This window comes from Barbatula barbatula (genome assembly GCF_947034865.1).
Source record: "Barbatula barbatula genome assembly, chromosome: 3".
Taxonomy (NCBI): Eukaryota; Metazoa; Chordata; class Actinopteri; order Cypriniformes; family Nemacheilidae; genus Barbatula; species Barbatula barbatula.
This window is the reverse complement of record NC_136764.1, coordinates 3,731,376-3,750,183: the sequence shown is the minus strand read 5'-3', so window position 1 is coordinate 3,750,183 and position 18,808 is coordinate 3,731,376. Positions and strand designations below refer to the sequence as shown.

The 18,808-nt window shown below is 42.7% G+C and overlaps 1 protein-coding gene across 2 annotated transcripts in view; it reads right to left on the bottom strand.

Moving 5' to 3' along the window:
- LOC306891748 (NLR family CARD domain-containing protein 3-like) overlaps positions 1-18,808 on the bottom strand; it is a 65,153-nt gene that overhangs the window by 4,268 nt on the left and 42,077 nt on the right. The window contains exons 6-12 of one of the 2 annotated variants that reach the window (XM_079452246.1): positions 16,863-18,630; positions 16,150-16,323; positions 12,379-12,552; positions 9,890-10,063; positions 9,286-9,459; positions 5,657-5,830; positions 4,360-5,524 (exon numbers count right to left, since the gene is read on the bottom strand). In XM_079452246.1, coding sequence (XP_079308372.1) covers positions 5,518-5,524; positions 5,657-5,830; positions 9,286-9,459; positions 9,890-10,063; positions 12,379-12,552; positions 16,150-16,323; positions 16,863-18,630 — 2,645 coding nt within the window. In that variant the 3' untranslated portion in view covers positions 4,360-5,517. Of the gene's footprint in view, positions 1-4,359; positions 5,525-5,656; positions 5,831-9,285; positions 9,460-9,889; positions 10,064-12,378; positions 12,553-16,149; positions 16,324-16,862; positions 18,631-18,808 lie in introns of those variants that run through there. The other variant, XM_079452245.1, reaches the window with a different exon arrangement.

Genomic DNA, 18,808 nt, shown 5'->3' with positions numbered 1-18,808 from the left:
GACGGCTATTGATACAATCATATCTAGCAAGAACGTCCATGGTCTACAAGTACGAGGACTGCACTCTAAGAACCACATCCAATTACAACAGGCCTATAGCCGTGACTTTATCCCGGTGGACAAGTCTTATGTTCCAACGAAGGAAACAGCCTTACTCTGGCCTCATCTCAGAACTTTGGCAGATAAGCTACCACCCCTTCAAGACTGTGATGTAGGGCTCTTAATTGGGTATGACTGTCCAGCAGCACTAGCTCCTCTTGAGGTTATCATTGGAGACAAAAATCAACCGTTTGCACAGAGATCAAAACTAGGATGGAGTATTATAGGCTCATCAAATCCTCACCTAGACAGACAAGGAAGTCAGAGCTTTGTGCATCGGCTCACAGTAAAAAAACTGCCAATTCCACCGACGACAGATGTTCTAAAAGCCCTAGAATCAGACTTTACGGAGAGAACTTATGAAGACAAATATGTGTCCCAGAATGATGTTCATTTCATAGAGTTCCTCAGTAACAACATCACGCAGAAGAAAGACGGACATTATGAGATGCCCCTCCCATTCAAGGGCAACAGTCCACCCAACCTACCAAACAACAAGAGGCTAGCCACAGTTCGCCTGCAATGCCTTAAGAAGAAGTTAAAGACCAATAAACAATATTATGATCAATACAAAGCATTCATGGAAGAAACGATTAACAAGGGTGATGCAGAACCTGCCCCTACAACATTTGCAGAAGAGACTGAGTGGTACCTTCCACATCACGGCATCTATCATCCCAGAAAACCAAACAAGCTGAGAGTCGTATTTGATTGTTCTGCTAAATTCCACGGTGTTTCTCTAAACGACACTCTACTAACTGGGCCTGATCTTATCAATCCTCTAGTAGGAGTTCTCTGCCGCTTCAGGAAGGAGGCCGTAGCGATCATCTGTGATATCGAAAGAATGTTTTATCAGTTCTCCGTCACTCCTGAATCCCGGAATTATCTGAAATTCCTCTGGTGGAAAGGTGGAGATTTGGAGAAGGAACCACAGGAATATAGGATGGCCGTTCATCTCTTCGGAGCTGCCTCGTCTCCAGGATGTGCCAATTTTGGCTTAAAACATCTGGCACGGCAACACAAAGCTACCTATCCACTAGCATCAACATTTGTGGAGAAAAATTTTTATGTTGATGATGGGCTAGTCAGTGTCTCATCAGTCGAGGAAGCCAAGAAACTGATCATTGAGTCACAAGAGTTGTGCAAAAGAGGAAGTCTACGCCTCCATAAATTCAACTCAAATGAGGAAGCAGCCCTCGCATGCTTAGATCCCTCAGAAAGAACAGCAACCATCGAACCTTTAGGACTGGATCCAACCCTGTCAGAGCGTGCACTCGGCATTCAATGGTCGATTGAAACTGACACTTTCAGTTTTAGCAGCAGCTTGAAAGATCAGCCTTCAACCCGGCGTGGTTGCCTTTCTGTCATTGCCTCTCTTTATGACCCTCTTGGATTCATCGCTCCATTCAGCTTAAAGGGAAAACGAATACTTCAAGAGCTGTGTCACAGAGGCACCGGATGGGATGATCCACTCCCAGAAGATATGAGGCCACGGTGGGAGGAGTGGATAAATGGGCTTAAGAGGTTGAAAGAAGTTTCAATTCCGAGATGTTACCACCCACATGACTACCATAACATTGTCAGAGTAGAGTTGCACCATTTTTCTGATGCCAGCTGCATGGGATATGGTGCATGTTCTTACCTCAGGTTCAAGAATGACAAGGATGAAGTCCATTGTAGTCTTGTTCTGGCAAAAGCAAGGGTTGCACCCTCAAAGGTCACAAGTATCCCGAGACTAGAACTCGCAGCAGCTGTGGTTTCTACGAAGGTCAGTGTCATGTTAAAAGGTGAACTTGACATAAAGATCGATGAAGAGATTTTCTGGACAGACTCACAAGTTGTGCTCGGGTACATTAACAATGATGCCCGTAGGTTCCACATATTTGTTGCAAACCGTGTTCAGCTGATTAGGGATAACAGTGATCCCAGTCAGTGGCACTATGTGGACACCGCAGAAAACCCGGCAGATCATGCTTCCCGAGGTCTTCGTGCTTCAGACATTCATTCAACAAACTGGCTGCGAGGACCGAAGTTTCTCTGGGATAGTAAATTACTTCTAACACCCATCACTCCATCAGAATTACTTATTGGTGATCCTGAAGTCAAGACAATTCAGGTGTTTGCAACAGAAGTCAAAAACTGCGATGACATCCTCAGGCGTTTGAGTCAGTTTTCCTCCTGGACAACAATTCTTAAGGTGGTGGCAAGAATCAAGAGGCTGGGGTCTAAACAGAAACAACACAGTGAGTATGTGACTGTTATGGAGCGTGAGAAGGCTGCAGACGAAGTGATTAAGATACTACAGCAGCAAGCCTTCCTCCGGGAGATAAAGCTGCTCCAAGGTAAAAAAGACCTTCCAAACTCAAGCTCTCTTTTCCGTCTCGACCCTATCTGGTCCGATGGACTGCTCTGTGTTGGTGGGAGATTGAAAGAGTCATCGCTCTGTCACAAAGTCAAGCACCCAGTCATCCTACCGAATAACAGCCACATCACCAAGTTGATTGTGTCTCATTTCCACACTAAGACATGCCATCAGGGTCGAGGCCAGACTTTAATGGAGCTTCGGGCCAATGGATTCTGGGTAATTGGTGGGAGCAAGTTGGTAGCTAAGCTGATACACACTTGTGTGCTTTGCAGGAAACTGCGACGGCCGACAGAAAGACAACAAATGGCCGAGCTTCCTGTAGAACGCGTCGAAGCCTCAGCACCTTTCACGTACAGCGGCATGGACTGTTTCGGTCCTTTCATTGTAAAGAAAGCCCGCAAAGAATACAAAAGATACGGCTTAATTTTCACATGTCTGTACTCTAGAGCTGTTCATATTGAAATGCTCGAAGATTTGTCAACAGACTCATTCATCAACTCATTGAGATGCTTCATCAGCCTAAGAGGAGCTGTTCGACAACTTCGCTGTGACCAAGGCTCTAATTTTGTTGGCGCCAGGAATGAGCTTAAGGAAGCACTTAAGGAATGTGATACGAAGCTACTGGAAATCTTCCTCATTGAGAAGCAGTGCGAATTTGTCTTCAATGCTCCCTCTGACAGTCCTGCAGGAGGTGTCTGGGAACGCCAGATCAGAACTGTTCGAAATGTGCTGAACGCCACCTTTGCACAGTGCCCAGGTCGACTTGATGACGCCTCCCTCAGAACACTGCTTTATGAGGCCATGGCTATCGTTAACAGCCGCCCGTTAACAGTGGATGGAATCAATGATCCACATGCACTGGAGCCTGTAACACCGAATCACCTCATAATGATGAAATCTAAAGTTGCTCTTCCTCCTCCTGGAGTATTTGTCAAGGAGGACCTGTATGCGACAAAGAGGTGGAGAAGAGTTCAGTATCTCATAGAACAATTTTGGAGCCGCTGGAAAAAGGAGTATCTGCTGAACATATCCTTGAGACAGAAATGGCACTCACCTCAGCGCAACCTCAAGGTGAATGACATTGTCATTATTAAAGACGACAACCTCCCGAGGAATCAGTGGCAACTTGGACGAGTGATTGAGACTGTTCAAAGTAGTGATGGCTTGGTTCGTCGAGTTAAAGTGCAAGTTGGGGAGAGGAAACCTCATAAAAAACAAGATCCTCCCTCCAAACCTTCAGTTATTGAGAGACCGATCAAAAAATTGGTGCTCCTCCTAGAGAACTGAATAGAATAAAGCGATTGATACCACTCCACAAACTGCTCTGTGTTACCTATGATAGCTTAATTTCAGGCTATTCATTTCTTAGAGTCGAGAAATCCTGCACAATTCACTTACTCTTTGTATATTTATTCATTCATTGTACTAGGATTTGGTGGGAGTGTAAATGTCTTATAAAGCAAATTAATATTTTCCTACACAGTTTATAAGATATATAATATTTTATTTGTATATGTTGAAAAGGCTATAGTTCGACAGTGTCTCCCTGTCTGTTCCGCTTCCGCTTTTATTTTGAAAAAGCGCTTTTCTTCTTCGGATGTTTTTTTTGTTACGCTAACTTCCCGCTACACTTCACAATGTGGTGCTCATGTATCGTCTGAGGAACGGTAAAAAACTTATAACAATTTTTGGTTATTTATCATGCTCATCCATTTCAATCGTATAAAGAAAGAGTTTACATGTTAATTTACTTTATTATTTTGTATTACTCGTCCATGTCATTTCTAAGAGCTCTGAACTTTGATGGTGTGTGGAGCTAGAGAGCATGTTAGCTGATGGCAGAAACTCTTTGATTTAGCGCCCTTGGAGAAGCGGAATGAGGTATGAAGGAAAATGTGTGGATTGTATTTTATTGTCAGAACGGATTTTAAGTTAAAGAGAATGTAAACATATTTTATTTCATTTCATATTGGTAATTTGTTACAATTATTTGTATTGTGTGTAAACATGATTCTTATGTGAAGCTACATAGAAGCATTTTGTATTTCTTCTATTCTTCTGTAGTTTTCACGGTGTTCATGGTGCATGGTGCTCGTTGAGAGGAATAAATAAATTGACACCCGTTTGAAACTCTCTGCGTCTTGATGAATATAACCAAGGGGCCGCTACAGTAACACCTGGTCTAGACGGCATAAAGCAGGAATCAGTCCAATAACAAAACCTCTCTCTCTCTTTTTTACTGTCATCCTCTGTGAAGAGGTGGAGGCAACACTTGATCTTACCGCCGTGTGGTCACGTGGCTCAATGATCCCTAACAAATCAGTGCTGTCAACAGGGTCGGTGTTTGCGTATGGCAGAGAACCGCAGGTGCCAAACTCAAGCATTCAGACGATACAGTGGAAACCATGTTTACATATTGATGCTCATTAAAGATCATCAACATATTTTAGACCACTGTATAGTTTTAGCACGAGTGGGTTCAAATCCACCTTTAGCTTGTCTACATTTTCACATCACATATTAGATCATACAGGCATTTCAACAAAAAAAGTGCAGGTGTTTAATAATAAAGTGTGTGGTAAGGGGTAGGGAGGTTTGAAAAATGTTTTTTTACTTTAACAGTAGAGCTTTAAAAAACACATTTTAAGAGATATGAGGGTTTGTGATCTGTAAGTCTCTGTGCATGTTCATGCATTCATTCAGTTGGATTCTTGATGCATTTGTGGTCTCCTCTAACATGTACGATACTAAATATAACTTTGGTTAGAAAAGCAAACAAAAACAAAACGATAACTATAGTTGAACAAGGAGAACCTTGTTAACCACAGTTAATTTTAGTAAAAGACATGTTTTGTTATACAGCTTTATAAAATGTATAAACGTATTATATTTTAAACAAGCTTCTGTGGTTTGGATAAAGCTCCTGGCAACAGACATTATTTTCCAGCACAGATTTGCCGGTCCAAGAACAAAACAAACTTTGATGCCTGCTGTGATCTGCTTATTGGCCTTGTAGCAACATCACGGTGTGAAGACGATTGTTACCTTCAACACTAAATACTGTAAAACATCAGAGAGATCAGATATATCAAAATACACTCCTCACATTCATTATCTTAAGACATTTCAGATTTATTTTATCCACAAGTATTGCTACAAAAACAAATTTACACAACTACAACAACAACTCACTGTAGTGTCTGTAGTTGACAGTGTGGATCCTTCAGTAGATCAGCGAGCAGCTTCACTCCTGAATCTTCTGGATTATTACAGTTCAGGTTCAGTTGTGTCAGATGTGAGGGGTTTGATCTCAGAGCTGAAGCCAGAGCAACACAACCTTCAGATCCAATACTGCAACCAGACAGACTGAAGAGAGAAGAAAATAAATGAAATAAATTCGTAATAAAAGTCATTTTTAGAATAATACCAAGAATTGTTCAGTATAATATTCAGGTTATTCGTTTGAAGATTTATAACAGTATGTTTTCTGTCAAAGTGTCTCAGTTATTTCTCACAGAAAGTATCTGTCATGATTCTGCATTCTCATGTCTAGATTTTCGAGTTTAGTGGCAGGATCATGACAGGGCCACATGTTTTGTGTGGAGAGAAACATATTATTGTCAGTCTTGACATGATGTGTTCTCTCCTGTCTCGTCTCTGGCCCCGCCCCTCTCGTTTCCTCGTTAGCTTCCCCTGAGTGTTTCATTACCCACACATGTCCCTTGTTAATTATCCTCTGTTAGTTTCCCTATTTAATGCCATCATGTCTATTGTCTTGTGCAAGTTCATTGTACCTGTACCTGTGTCTTGGCTTGTGTTCGTGTAAGAGTCCTTGTCTGTGTTCGCGTAAGAGTCCTTGTCTGTGTTCGCGTAAGAGTCCTTGTCTGTGTTCGCGTAAGAGTCCTTGTCTGTGTTCGCGTAAGAGTCCTTGTCTGTGTTCGCGTAAGAGTCCTTGTCTGTGTTCGCGTAAGAGTCCTTGTCTGTGTTCGCGTAAGAGTCCTTGTCTGTGTTCGCGTAAGAGTCCTTGTCTGTGTTCGCGTAAGAGTCCTTGTCTGTGTTCGCGTAAGAGTCCTTGTCTGTGTTCGCGTAAGAGTCCTAGTCTGTGTTCGCGTAAGAGTCCTTGTCTGTGTTCGCGTAAGAGTCCCTGTCTGTGTTCAGGTTCTTCTGTTTGTTTCCTCCCTGTGTTTAAGACGTTGTGTCGAGAGTTCAGTTAAGTTATTGTCTATTTTTGCCCCCTCGTGGGAAGTGTTTGGTTTCTGTTTTGTATCTTAGTTTTGTTAGTACTTTTCCCCCATCGTGGGTGTTTGTTTTGTGTTCTATTATTAAAGTCCGTTTAACCCCTTCATTGTTGCTGCCTGCAATTGGGTTCTTCCTCTGTGATTCATGACAGAACGAACGAGCCAGAACCGAACCCAGCAGGCAGCCATGGACAGTAAGCAGCGCCACCTGAGATCTCTAGCCCACCTCCTGTTCGGGATGCATCAGAGGGACTCCAGTGTGCCAGAGTATGCCCGGGACTTCCTGTAAGTGGCAGTGGAGACAGAGTTCAACGAGAAGGAGCTCAAACTCATATTTAACAGCGGCCTCGTTGAACCCCTCATCGCCAGGGAGACCCAGCTGCTGGAGCTTCTGGGGTTCCAGGATATGGTGAACTTCCTGGTCAACCGGGACGGCTCCAGACCCTCACCTCCAGGCGGATCCCTCACACTGTCTTCGATCCCGGAGGGATGTACCCTGGGTATGATCACTCTGGGGAGTTCAGCACCACCCGTCTCGCCACCTCCAGCTAGCATTCGTGGTAGGTGCGGACGGAGGGAGTCATGGGACTCCCCTCCGCCTCTTCCAGCACAGAGGTAGTCGGGTCCCCCACCGCTTCTCTGCAGCCGGCCACATGTTCTATGGGCCGGTCCAAGAAGAAGCCTCGGAGGGGGCAACCGCCCAGTCCTGCTCAGCCGGTGACTCAGCCGGCGCCCAGTCCTGCTCAGCCGGTGACTCAGCCGGTGCCCAGTCCTGCTCAGCCGGTGACTCAGCCGGCGCCCAGTCCTGCTCAGCCGGTGACTCAGCCGGCGCCCAGTCCTGCTCAGCCGGTGACTCAGCCGGCACCCAGTCCTGCCCAGCCGGCCTTCCAGCCGGTGACTCAGCCGGCCTTCCAGCCGGTACCCAGTCCTGCCCAGCCCAGCCGGCCTTCCAGCCGGTACCCAGTCATGCCCCGCCGGGGACTCCGCCGGCCTCTCAGCCGGGGACTCCATCGGCCTCAATCAGATCCTCTGGGACTCCGTGATCTCGAGCGCTACCTCCCAGAACTAAGACTGCACCACCCTGTCCCAATCCCTCTGGACTTCCTACCATGAACTCTGTTGTTCCCCCTTCCTCCCTCCCTTCTTTGTTGTTTTTATTATGTCACCCCAACCCGTTAATTATTCTTGCCTGTCTGCCCTTGATATTTTTTACGATGTTTTGTTGGATGTTGTCTGTTTCCCAGTCGGTCTTGTCCCGTTAGTCGGCTCCCTTGGTGAACGCCTGGGGGCGTTCATTAAGGGGGGGGTCCTGTCATGATTCTGCCTTCTCATGTCTTGATTTTCGAGTTTAGTGGCAGGATCATGACAGGGCCACATGTTTTGTGTGGAGAGAAACATTTTATTGTCAGTCTTGACATGATGTGTTCTCTCCTGTCTCTTCTCTGGCCCCGCCCCTCTTGTTTCCTCGTTAGCTTTCCCTGAGTGTTTCATTACCCACACATGTCCCTTGTTAATTATCCTCTGTTAGTTTCCCTATTTAATGCCCTCATGTCTATTGTCTTGTGCTTGTTCGTTGTACCTGTACCTGTGTCTTGGCTTGTGTTTACGTAAGAGTCCTTGTCTGTGTTGTTTAAGACGTTGTGTCAAGAGTTCAGTTAAGTTATTGTCTATTTTTGCCCCCTCGTGGGAAGTGTTTGGTTTCTGTTTTGTATCTTAGTTTTGTTAGTACTTTTCCCCCATCGTGGGTGTTTGTTTTGTGTTCTATTATTAAAGTCCGTTTAACCCCTTCATTGTTGCTGCCTGCAATTGGGTTCTTCCTCTGTGATTCATGACAGTATCAGAGTTAGTAGCGTTAAGTAGCCGGGTTTCCATTACAGATTTTTGCAATATTATAAATGTAAGTGATATTATGCAACAATGTTATGCAACTGAAGTGTATTGTTTTCTTCCTGCAATAAGTCATTCGAACTTCTTTAGGTGTTTGGGTGGGTTAGGAACCAACTTTAGATGTGCGTGATGTCATCTACTGTTATGAAAGAGAGGGATGAGAAATGTCTGTATTTTGCGATATTTTTATATTAACTCACTTTTCCTAATAAAGCTCCATACTGCACAATGATTCGTTTTCATTCTTTATCATAAAACTTTCTATCGATGAATAGTTTGTAGGATTCAACAATATTTGTCCGAGATACAACTACTTGGAACTCTGGAATCTGAGAAAATGGTCTTTGAAGTTACTCAGAGGTTCTGCATGAGGCCGCTGCTAAGAAGAAACAGGTTTGTTTTAATGCTCTCTATGGACTTACCACTGTAATGACGTGTGAATGATCATGTGACTTTCTTATGCCACGTGACAAGTGTTCCCATTGCAGTTTAGCTAAATGATTCTTTATCGTATTGCCTAAAAAAACACCTCATGCGCAATTTGAAGGGTAGGCCTAATGGCAACGCAACTACTGTCTCTTACACATTGATCAACAACATTATATGAAGATGATTCACATGAACTTTTATAAAGACCTCCGTTGAATTTATATGACAAACATACATTTGACTTTATTGCTTTAAGGATTTTCTTACTTTAGTGTCTTCAGTTTACAGTTTGTGTTCTTCAGTCCATCAGAGAGCAACTTCACTCCTGAATCCTTCAGTTTATTGTGACTCAGGTTCAGTTCTGTCAGACTTGAGGAGTTTGATCTGAGAACTGACACCAGTGATGAACAACTTTCCTCTGTCAGATTACAGCGACTCAGACTGAAAGAGAAATAACAAGATAACAGTGAGCCACAATGTTAGTAAGACACTTATCATCAAAATAATTTGATCTAATGTTTTTTCAATGAAAGCTTAACTTCTAGCATGAGTGACATAAAACAGTGTAATGTTTCACTTCATACAAATGGAAAGCCACTTTCCATATATTACATTTCTATTTATTAATTAAAACTTGTATCCAAAGGGATTTATAAATTAGATTAATTAGTTTATTATACATTAGTTTATCAAAGAGAAAACATTATACAAATAGTTCAACTACATCAAATTTACAGAAGAACAAGAGAAAAACAGCAAAAATACTTGAAAGTCATTTGTGATTATTAAAAATATTGAGTTTATAAACAAAATTATTAAGACCTCGACTATTTTACATTTACACACGTTATTGCTTTAAGGATTTTCTTACTTTAATGTCTTCAGTTTACAGTTTGTATTCTTCAGTCCATCAGAGAGCAGCTTCACTCCTGAATCCTTCAGATTATTGAGACTCAGGTTCAGTTCTGTCAGACTTGAGGAGTTTGATCTGAGAACTGACGCCAGTGATGAACAACTTTTCTCTGTCAGATTACAGCGACTCAGACTGAAAGAGAAATAACAAGATAACAGTGAGTCACAATGTTAGTAAGACACTTATGACTGTTTTCTGACTGCATGATGGATCTTTCTGATGTGAATAACGCTGCACTTGCCACAGAGATGAATAACAGTCAAAGCATTAACAGATGGATCTTTAATGATCACTTCTGATCTCATTTCTATGTTTCAGGATATCGTGTGAAGCATCAAGGTGTCAGGAACGTGTCGAGGGAACAAGGACAGAGAACCCAAGTGCAGACAGCGGGGTCAGAGGTGAACCCTTTCTGATCCAACCTTTCCAGCAGATTTTTGATATTTTATGAACCACAACCTTTTTATCTATATTGAGCATTAGCATTATTGATCAGCATGTAAACATTTGTGACCCTGTGAAAACCCAAACTAAAGTCTCAAAATCTAACTTATTATAACAAGCATCAAATATTAATTTCATGATTTTATGTTGAAAACAATGAAATAAATTTTGCTTTTCACAAGCAGCGTCACATTTTGTAATGAACAAGTATCTAATAGTGAAATGATTTAAAGACAGAAGTAGTTCTGGTATGAAGGGCATGAAAAGGCTTATTTAGTAAGTAAATTAGTTTTCTGTTTATGATGAGAGCATTTTAATAGTTACATTACATTTGTTGTTTGAATGTTGTCAGTAGTTTTATATTGACAGATATCAATTATCAGACTTCTATTAAGAGGACATTCCCCTCGCCACAGAACCTACAATACAGAGATACATACTGTGGATATCAAAATATTAAATAAATGGCCTGATGAAAGATCATATATATACACACAAGGGGGCTTAATTTACTAAATATTCATTAATTTACAGTAAACTTTGTCTGGACCATTGTTGGAAGAAGATATAAAGACCGGACCTCTAGGAGCTTGAATGTAAGACCCCTGCCCTACAGCATTCTGTCATTAACTGTGTAGGAGAACCCAATTGCAGGCAGCATTGGTGAAGGGGTTAACAAGACTTTAATGATAAAACAAAACAAAAACCCACAAGGGGGTAAAACAAGACAAGATAAATAATAATCAGGACACGGACTAACTAGATTGAGAAAACAGAAAGCACGGATAATCAATACAGGGTTTCAGACAAGGACCGCATACAGCATAGAAAGTACAATATACAATGAACGAGCACAGGACAATGAACACGAGGATGTTTTAAAGGGAGACATACAAAGGATAATTAACAAGGGTCTGGTGCGGGTACTGAAACACTCAGGGAAGGTTAACGAGACAAAAGGGCGGGAAACACTGACGAGACACGAGAAAGCACATGGCAAGTCCGATTCAAAACAAAGCCATGTCTTTCTCACACAAAACCTAAGGCTATGCCATGACTCCGCTGCAAGACCAAGAATAAACATGACATGATAGCGGAATCATGACACATTCAGACAAAACAGTGAAACAAAGTGTCTGTAATGATGCTCATTAAAGATCATCTTCATATTTTAGACTGCTGTATATTTCTTGTATGGCCGTCAGAAGCGTGTATATATTACAATGTAAAAACAACATTCACTGACCATCAGCTTCAATGGTGTGGTGAGTAAGACATGTGACTGATCATTTTAACACTTTACTGATGCAGGTTCCAATCCACCTTTCACTTCATTTTCACATCACATATTAAATCATGCAGACATTTATTTTCAACAAAAGGAAGAAGATATTTAAAAAAAATGTACGTGGTTGTTATGACAATATGTAGCTTTCCTGTATCTCAGTGGTTAGAGCATGACACTAATGCCAAGGTTTTGGGTTTGATCCCAGGGGATTGCACATACTTTGAAACAAAAATATTATAGTCTAATGAAATCTAAGTCTCTTTGGATAAAAGCGTCTGCCAAATGCGTAAATGTGTCTGTGGGTTTGAAGCGATTGTCACACACAGTATAAATGACAGATGCTTTAGTAGATATTTGTTGGAGTCGCACTTTTGCTGCAGAGTTAGAGCTTTAAAAACACATTTTAATGGATATGAGGGTTTGTGTTTGTTATCTGTAAGTCTCTGTGCATCTTCATGCATTCATTCAGTGTTTTGGATTCTTGTGAAGGATTTGTTTAGATATGATGTGGTATCATTTATGGTGACGCTACTTTGGAATATCGCTGTTGTTTGGCCGGAGGAAATTTTGCCATAACTGAGATATTGTTGAAACGCCGCCACTGGCAACTACATTAAATTTACACAAGAACAAGAGTGAAACAGCAAAACATAAACAACAAAAATACTCGACAGTCACTTGTGATTTATTACAAAATAATAAATCAGTAACTCACTGTAGTGTCTTTAGTTGACAGTGTGGATCCTTCAGTAGATCAGAGAGCAGCTTCACTCCTGAATCTTCTGGATTATTCCAGTTCAGATCCAGTTGTGTCAGATGTGAGGGGTTTGATCTCAGAGCTGAAGTCAGAGCAACAAAACCTTCAGATCCAATACTGCAGAACGACAGACTGAAGAGAGAAGAAAATAAATTAAATAATGACAATAACATTTAGAAAATAATTAATAGCACAATTATTTAATATATTTTAACTATTTAATATATTATTCAATTATTATTCATCAATGTATCAAATGATGTCCCTTTTAACAAGATACAAGGAATAAATTAAATTATTTTAAATAGCTACAATAATAGCATGAATCAATATGTATGAATCTAAATCAACAGTGTCAGGATATACAGAAAGCAAAACCCAATGCAGGCAGCAGTTGAAAATAAAATACTTTATTTAAATTAACCTGTTATAGGGCAAACGATAAACTAACAAGACTTGAACATAAAACTTCCCTTGACGGGGCAAAACAAACAAGGTCCAGGATAATCTAAATAATAAATCCAAACACATGAGAGGGAAATGGTCAACAGGAACAGGGGAGTCCAACACGAAGACACCATGAGGCAAGATAACAAAATGAACCGACACAGGACAATAAACACGAGGGATCTAAATAGGGACACAAACAAGGATGATGATACAGAGCAGGTGAAGGGAATGAACACCAACAGGACAAGCATGAGCGGAGAAGGGAGGGGCGGGGCCAAAGACGAGACCTGAGAGAAAGCACATTATGTGTCAGGTCCCGGGTTTGATCTCCCTCCACTTTTTCACTCGCCTTTCCATGTGCACAGCTGAGCAGCTCAGCAGCGCACAGCTGTTTCTTATTGCTCTCATTACGTTCCTCCCTTTATATTCCTCTCTGTTTCTCTCCTTCTTTGCTGTTGCGTTGTATTAACTACTTCACTCTAGCCTCTTGGCTTGTCGTATTTATACTAACCTTGCTCTCTTCTAGTTATAGTTTTCAAGTTTTCATGCGCTGGATAATTGTTTTGTTCTTGCTTATTGGATTAAATCCATTATTATTTTGAATCTGTATTTGAGTCCTTGCCTTCTGTACCTGACAGAACGCAACAGCCAGTAATGGATTCAGCGGATTCATCTCCTTTTCGTTCGATGCTGAAGAGACATGGGGTCTTGTTGGGCCATCACCAAGAAGGCTTAGTCGCTACCCAGCAGACTCTTGAGACGTTGTCCGTCCAGGTAGCTGACCTCACGGCCGGGATGGAGCATTTCCAACTTTCTGAGCCCCCTGTCGTCCCCGCCAGCCCGGACGAGCCCACGAACCCTGCATAAACAACCCTCTTCCATATGACGGTGAGCCCACCCTATGCAGAGCCTTCATTATTTAATGTGAAGTTGTTTTTTCTCTTCAACCGATCACATACGCCTCACAGAGAGCTAGGGTGGGGTTTGTCATTTCACTCCTGTCCGGTCGTGCCCGCGATTGGAGCGCGGCGTGGTGGACAGCCCACTCCGGTGTTCAGGTCAACTTTGAAGACTTCAAGGAGGAAATGATTAAGGTGTTCGATCGCTCTGTGTTTGGTAAAGAAGCCTCCAGACTCCTAGCAGCTCTCCGGCAGGGGAATCGATCCGTAGTAGACTACGCCATCGAATTTCGCACTCTGGCGGAAACCAGTCAGTGGAATCTAGAGGCACTTTCTGCACGTTTTCTCGAGGGGTTGGTCAGTGATCGTGATCCTCCGGGGCTGTTAGATGATCTCATAGCCCTGGCTATTCGGCTCGACGCCAGGATGGAACTGCGACGCCAGGTTAGGACCTCAACCAGACCTTCACTCACATTTCTATCTCTCAAGTCTCCTGCGGTGGCTTCCACCGATAACACTGATGCTTCGGAGCCCATGCAGCTAGGTAGGCTGCGCCTTCCGGCCAAGGAGAAGCTTCGTCGGCTAAATAAAGGACTGTGTCTCTATTGCGGGGGCCAAGGTCATCAGGCTTCTACTTGTCCGCTAAAAGCCAACGCTCGCCGGTAGATAGGGAGATCCTGGCGAGCGGTACTCCAGCTGCTCTCGAACACTTCTTCCGGTGACACTCAGTTGTGACGGCTCTTCCTTTAACGAGTCAGCGCTGTTGTACTCTGGGGAAGAGGGCAATTTTGTTGATGAGACCTGGGCCCGGAAGAGGGGTCTTCCTATTCGGCAGTTTCACCCACCCATCACTGTCCGTGCTCCTGATGGCAGAGTACTGCAGACAATGGACTCTCTCACCGCTCCCTTGAATGTGGTCACATCAGGTAACCATAGGGAGGAGTTAGAGTTTTTTATTTTTAAGTCCCCCGCAGCGCCCATAGTATTTGGTCATCCCTGGCTCTCCCGCCACAATCCGTCCATTAACTGGTCCACCGGTTCTCTGTCAGGATGGAGTTTATTTTGTCATGCCCATTGTCTTGTTTCTGCTTGTTTCCCCCTCTCTCCCCTTCCTCCATTTCAGGAGGAAAAGGTCGATCTATCTTGGGTTCCTGTGCAGTATCATGATTTGAGAGCGGTCTTCAGCAAGTCCCAGGCCTCTTCTCTTCCCCCACGACTGTGCCATAGATCTTCTCCCCGGTTCCTCTCCACCTCGCGGACGGCTTTTCTCCCTGTCAGCCCCTGAACGGATGGCCATGGAGAAATATTTGAGCGAGTCTCTTGCAGCCAATATCCTTCGTCCCTCCTCATCTCCGGCCGGTGCAGGGTTTTTCTTTGTGAAGAAGGATGGTTCGCTTCGCCCCTGCATTGACTACAGAGGTCTGAATGACATAACTGTTAAGAATCGGTATCCGTTACCACTTATGTCTTCAGCCTTTGAACTCCTGCAGGGGGCGAAGTTCTTCACAAAGTTGGACCTTCGCAACGCTTACCATCTGGTCCAGATAAGAGAGGGGGACGAATGGAAGACAGCCTTTAACACCCCTACGGGGCATTTTGAGTATTTGGTTCTTCCCTTTGGGTTTTGTCTAATGCTTCGGCGGTCCAGGCATTTATCCAACGCTGTCGGCGCACCTGGAAAAGGGCCAGGGAGGCGCTTATGCGGTCCCGGGACCGTACCAAGTGTTCCGCCGACCGTATGTGCACCTAGATACGTATGTGGGCAATGAGTTTGGCTTTCTACCAAGGACCTCCCTTTGCGGGTCCCGGCTCGCAAATTGGCGCCCAGTTCCATTGGACCTTTCCCCATCGTCAAGGTCATAAACCCGGTGACTGTTCAGCTTCGATTGTCCAACTCTTTCCGTCGTGTTCATCCTGTCTTTCATGTCTCTAGAGTCAAAACCTGTTTGTTGTGCTTCCTCTTTTGGATTACCCCTTCGGACTCTGTTTGCACCTCGACCAACCACCTGCCTGTCTGACCCTGCATCTGCTTTGCCCTGGACTGTCTGAAGCTCTGCTTAGCTTTTTGTTTTGTTCTTGCTTATTGGATTAAAACCATTATTATATTGAATCTCCATTTGAGTCCTTGCCTTCTGTACCTGACATTATGTTGTGACCGCCAATAAAGTTTCTCTCCAAACAAAACACTTGATACTGTCATGATCCTGCGCTAAGACTAGAAAAACCTGACAAGACCTGACATAACCATGATACAGAGAGTCATTGACTGACAGTCACTGTTGAGTCTTACATATAAAGATGATTCTGATAAACTTATGAAGACCTCCATTTACATAATACATACACATGTTTAACTTTATTGCTTTAAGGATTTTCTTACTTTAATGTCTTCAGTTTACAGTTTGTATTCTTCAGTCCATCAGAGAGCAGCTTCACTCCTGAATCCTTCAGTTTATTGTCACTCAGGTTCAGTTCTGTCAGACTTGATGAGTTTGATGTGAGAACTGACGCCAGTGATGAACAACTTTTCTCTGTCAGATTACAGCGACTCAGGCTGAAAGAGAAAAACCAAGATAACAGTGAGTCACAATGTTAGTAAGACACTTATGACTGTTTTCTGACTGTATGATGGATCTTTCTGATTTGAATAACGCTGCACTTGCCACAGAGATGAATAACAGTCAAAGCATTAACAGATGGATCTTTAATGATCACTTCTAATCTCATTTCTATGTTTCAGGATATCGTATGAAGCATCAAGGTGTCAGGAACGTGTTGAGAAAGAGAAATAACAAGATAACAGTGAAGATATAAACACATCAAGAGATAATGTTTGAACAATGAGAATCAGCTGCACAAGAGCTGAAGCAACATCTGCACCTGATAGAGAATCACTGCAAGAACTGAACCCTGACAGACGATTATAAATAAAAAACAAATTAATGAAAATCAGAAGAAAGCTACAAGAGAGCAGCTCTCACTCTATAGATGCAGTGAACAATTCCATCATGTTTTATTGTGTCTCTGTAGGACATTAACTACAGTAATGTGGACTGTTAGATGTTCAGGTGAAACTGCAGGTAAATGACTCACTGAGCTGTTCTGGATGCTTTGATCACTGGCAGAAGCCTCAGAAGACATTCATCTGATGGATCATATTTCCTCAGATTAAACTCATCCAGCTTCTCTTCTGAGTTCAGTAACACAAACACCAGAGCTGACCACTGAGCAGGAGAGAGACGGACTCCAGTAAGACTAAACTCATCTCCTCTGTTCACATATGTTTGTACTTCCTGCACTAGAGAATGATCATTGAGTTCATTCAGACAGTGAAACAGATTGATGGATTTCTCTGGAGAGAGATTCTCTCTGATCTTCATCTTAATGTACTCGACTATTTCCTGTTTACTGTCAGAGCTTCTTCCTGTCTGTGTCATCAGATCTCGTAAGATTGTCTGACTGGACTCCAGTGAGAGACCCAGAAGAAATCTGAGGTAAAGATCCAGGTGTCCGTTCTCACTCTGTAAGGCCTTGTCCACTTCACTCTTCAGTAAATCACTCATATTTGATCTCAATCTGATGAAGAGTCCTGATGTTTTCTGAAGAAATGACAGAAACTTGAATAAAGCAGCGAGAAACTCCTGAACGCTCAGATGCACAAAGCTGAACACCTTCCCCAGGTTCAGTCCAAACTCCTCTCTGAAGATCTGAGTACAAACTCCTGAGTACACTGACACTTCTCTGACATCAATGTCACACTCTCTCAGATCCTCCTCATAGAAGATCAGGTTCCCTTTCTCCAGCTGTTGAAAAGCCAGTTTTCCCAGAGACTCAAGACTCTTTCTAGCCTGCTGAAGATCTACCTCACAATTCCCATCATACTTCCGACTCTTCAGTTTGATCTGAAACATCAGGAAGTGTGTGAACATTTGAGTGAGAGTCTTGGGGATCTGTGCTGGACTCTCTGCTTCACTCAACATTCTCTGGAGAACAGTGGCTGAAATCCGGCAGAAGACTGGGATGTGACACATGATGTACAGACTTCTGTAGGATTTCATGTGTGTGATGATTCTGTTGGCCAGACTCTCATCATTGATTCTCTTCCTGAAATACTCGTCTTTCTGAGGGTCATTGAATCCTCGTACATCTGTGATCAGATCAACACACTCAGGAGGAATCTGATTGGCTGCTGCTGGTCGAGAGGTGATCCAGATCAGAGCAGAAGGAAGCAGATTCCCCTTGATGAGGTTTGTCAGCAGCACATCCACTGATGCTGATTCTCTGACATCAAACAAACTCCGATTCTTTGAGAAATCTAGAGGAAGACGACACTCATCCAGACCATCAAAGATAAACACAACTTTATAATCATCAAAGTCTGTCGATCTCAGTTCTGTTGTATCTGTGAAGAACTGATGAAGAAGATCCATCAGACTGATATTTGTCTGTTTGATCAGATTCAGTTCTCTGAAAGGAAGTGGAAATATGAAGTGAAGATCTTGATTTGTTTTTTCTTCAGCCCAATCCAGAATGAACTTCTGCACAGAGACTGTTTTTCCAATTCCAGCGACTCCTTTAGTCAGCACACTTCTGATGGGTTTGTTTAGTCCAGGTGAGACTTTAAAGATGTCATTACATATGATTTGTGTTTCTTGTGTCTCTGATCTTCTGGATGCCGTCTCAATCTGTCTCACCTCATGTTCATTATTGATGTCTTCACTCCCTCCCTCTGTGATGTACAGCTCTGTGTAGATATCATTCACAAGTGTTGAGCTTCCTTGACTTGAGATTCCTTCATTCATTCTCTGGAATTTCTCTTTTAGACTGGATTTGTGTTTCTTCATGTATAAAGGGGCCAATTCTGATAAACAGAGGGAATATAAATAAAGACACATGTATTCATTTAGAAAAAATATATATATTTGACCTTAAGAGTGTTTTAAGACTTGATGATCATGACATTAGATGAACACAAAAAGCTTCATGGTTCTATTCTGTTGATGTATGAACTGTAAATATATTTTCACTAATAATCATCA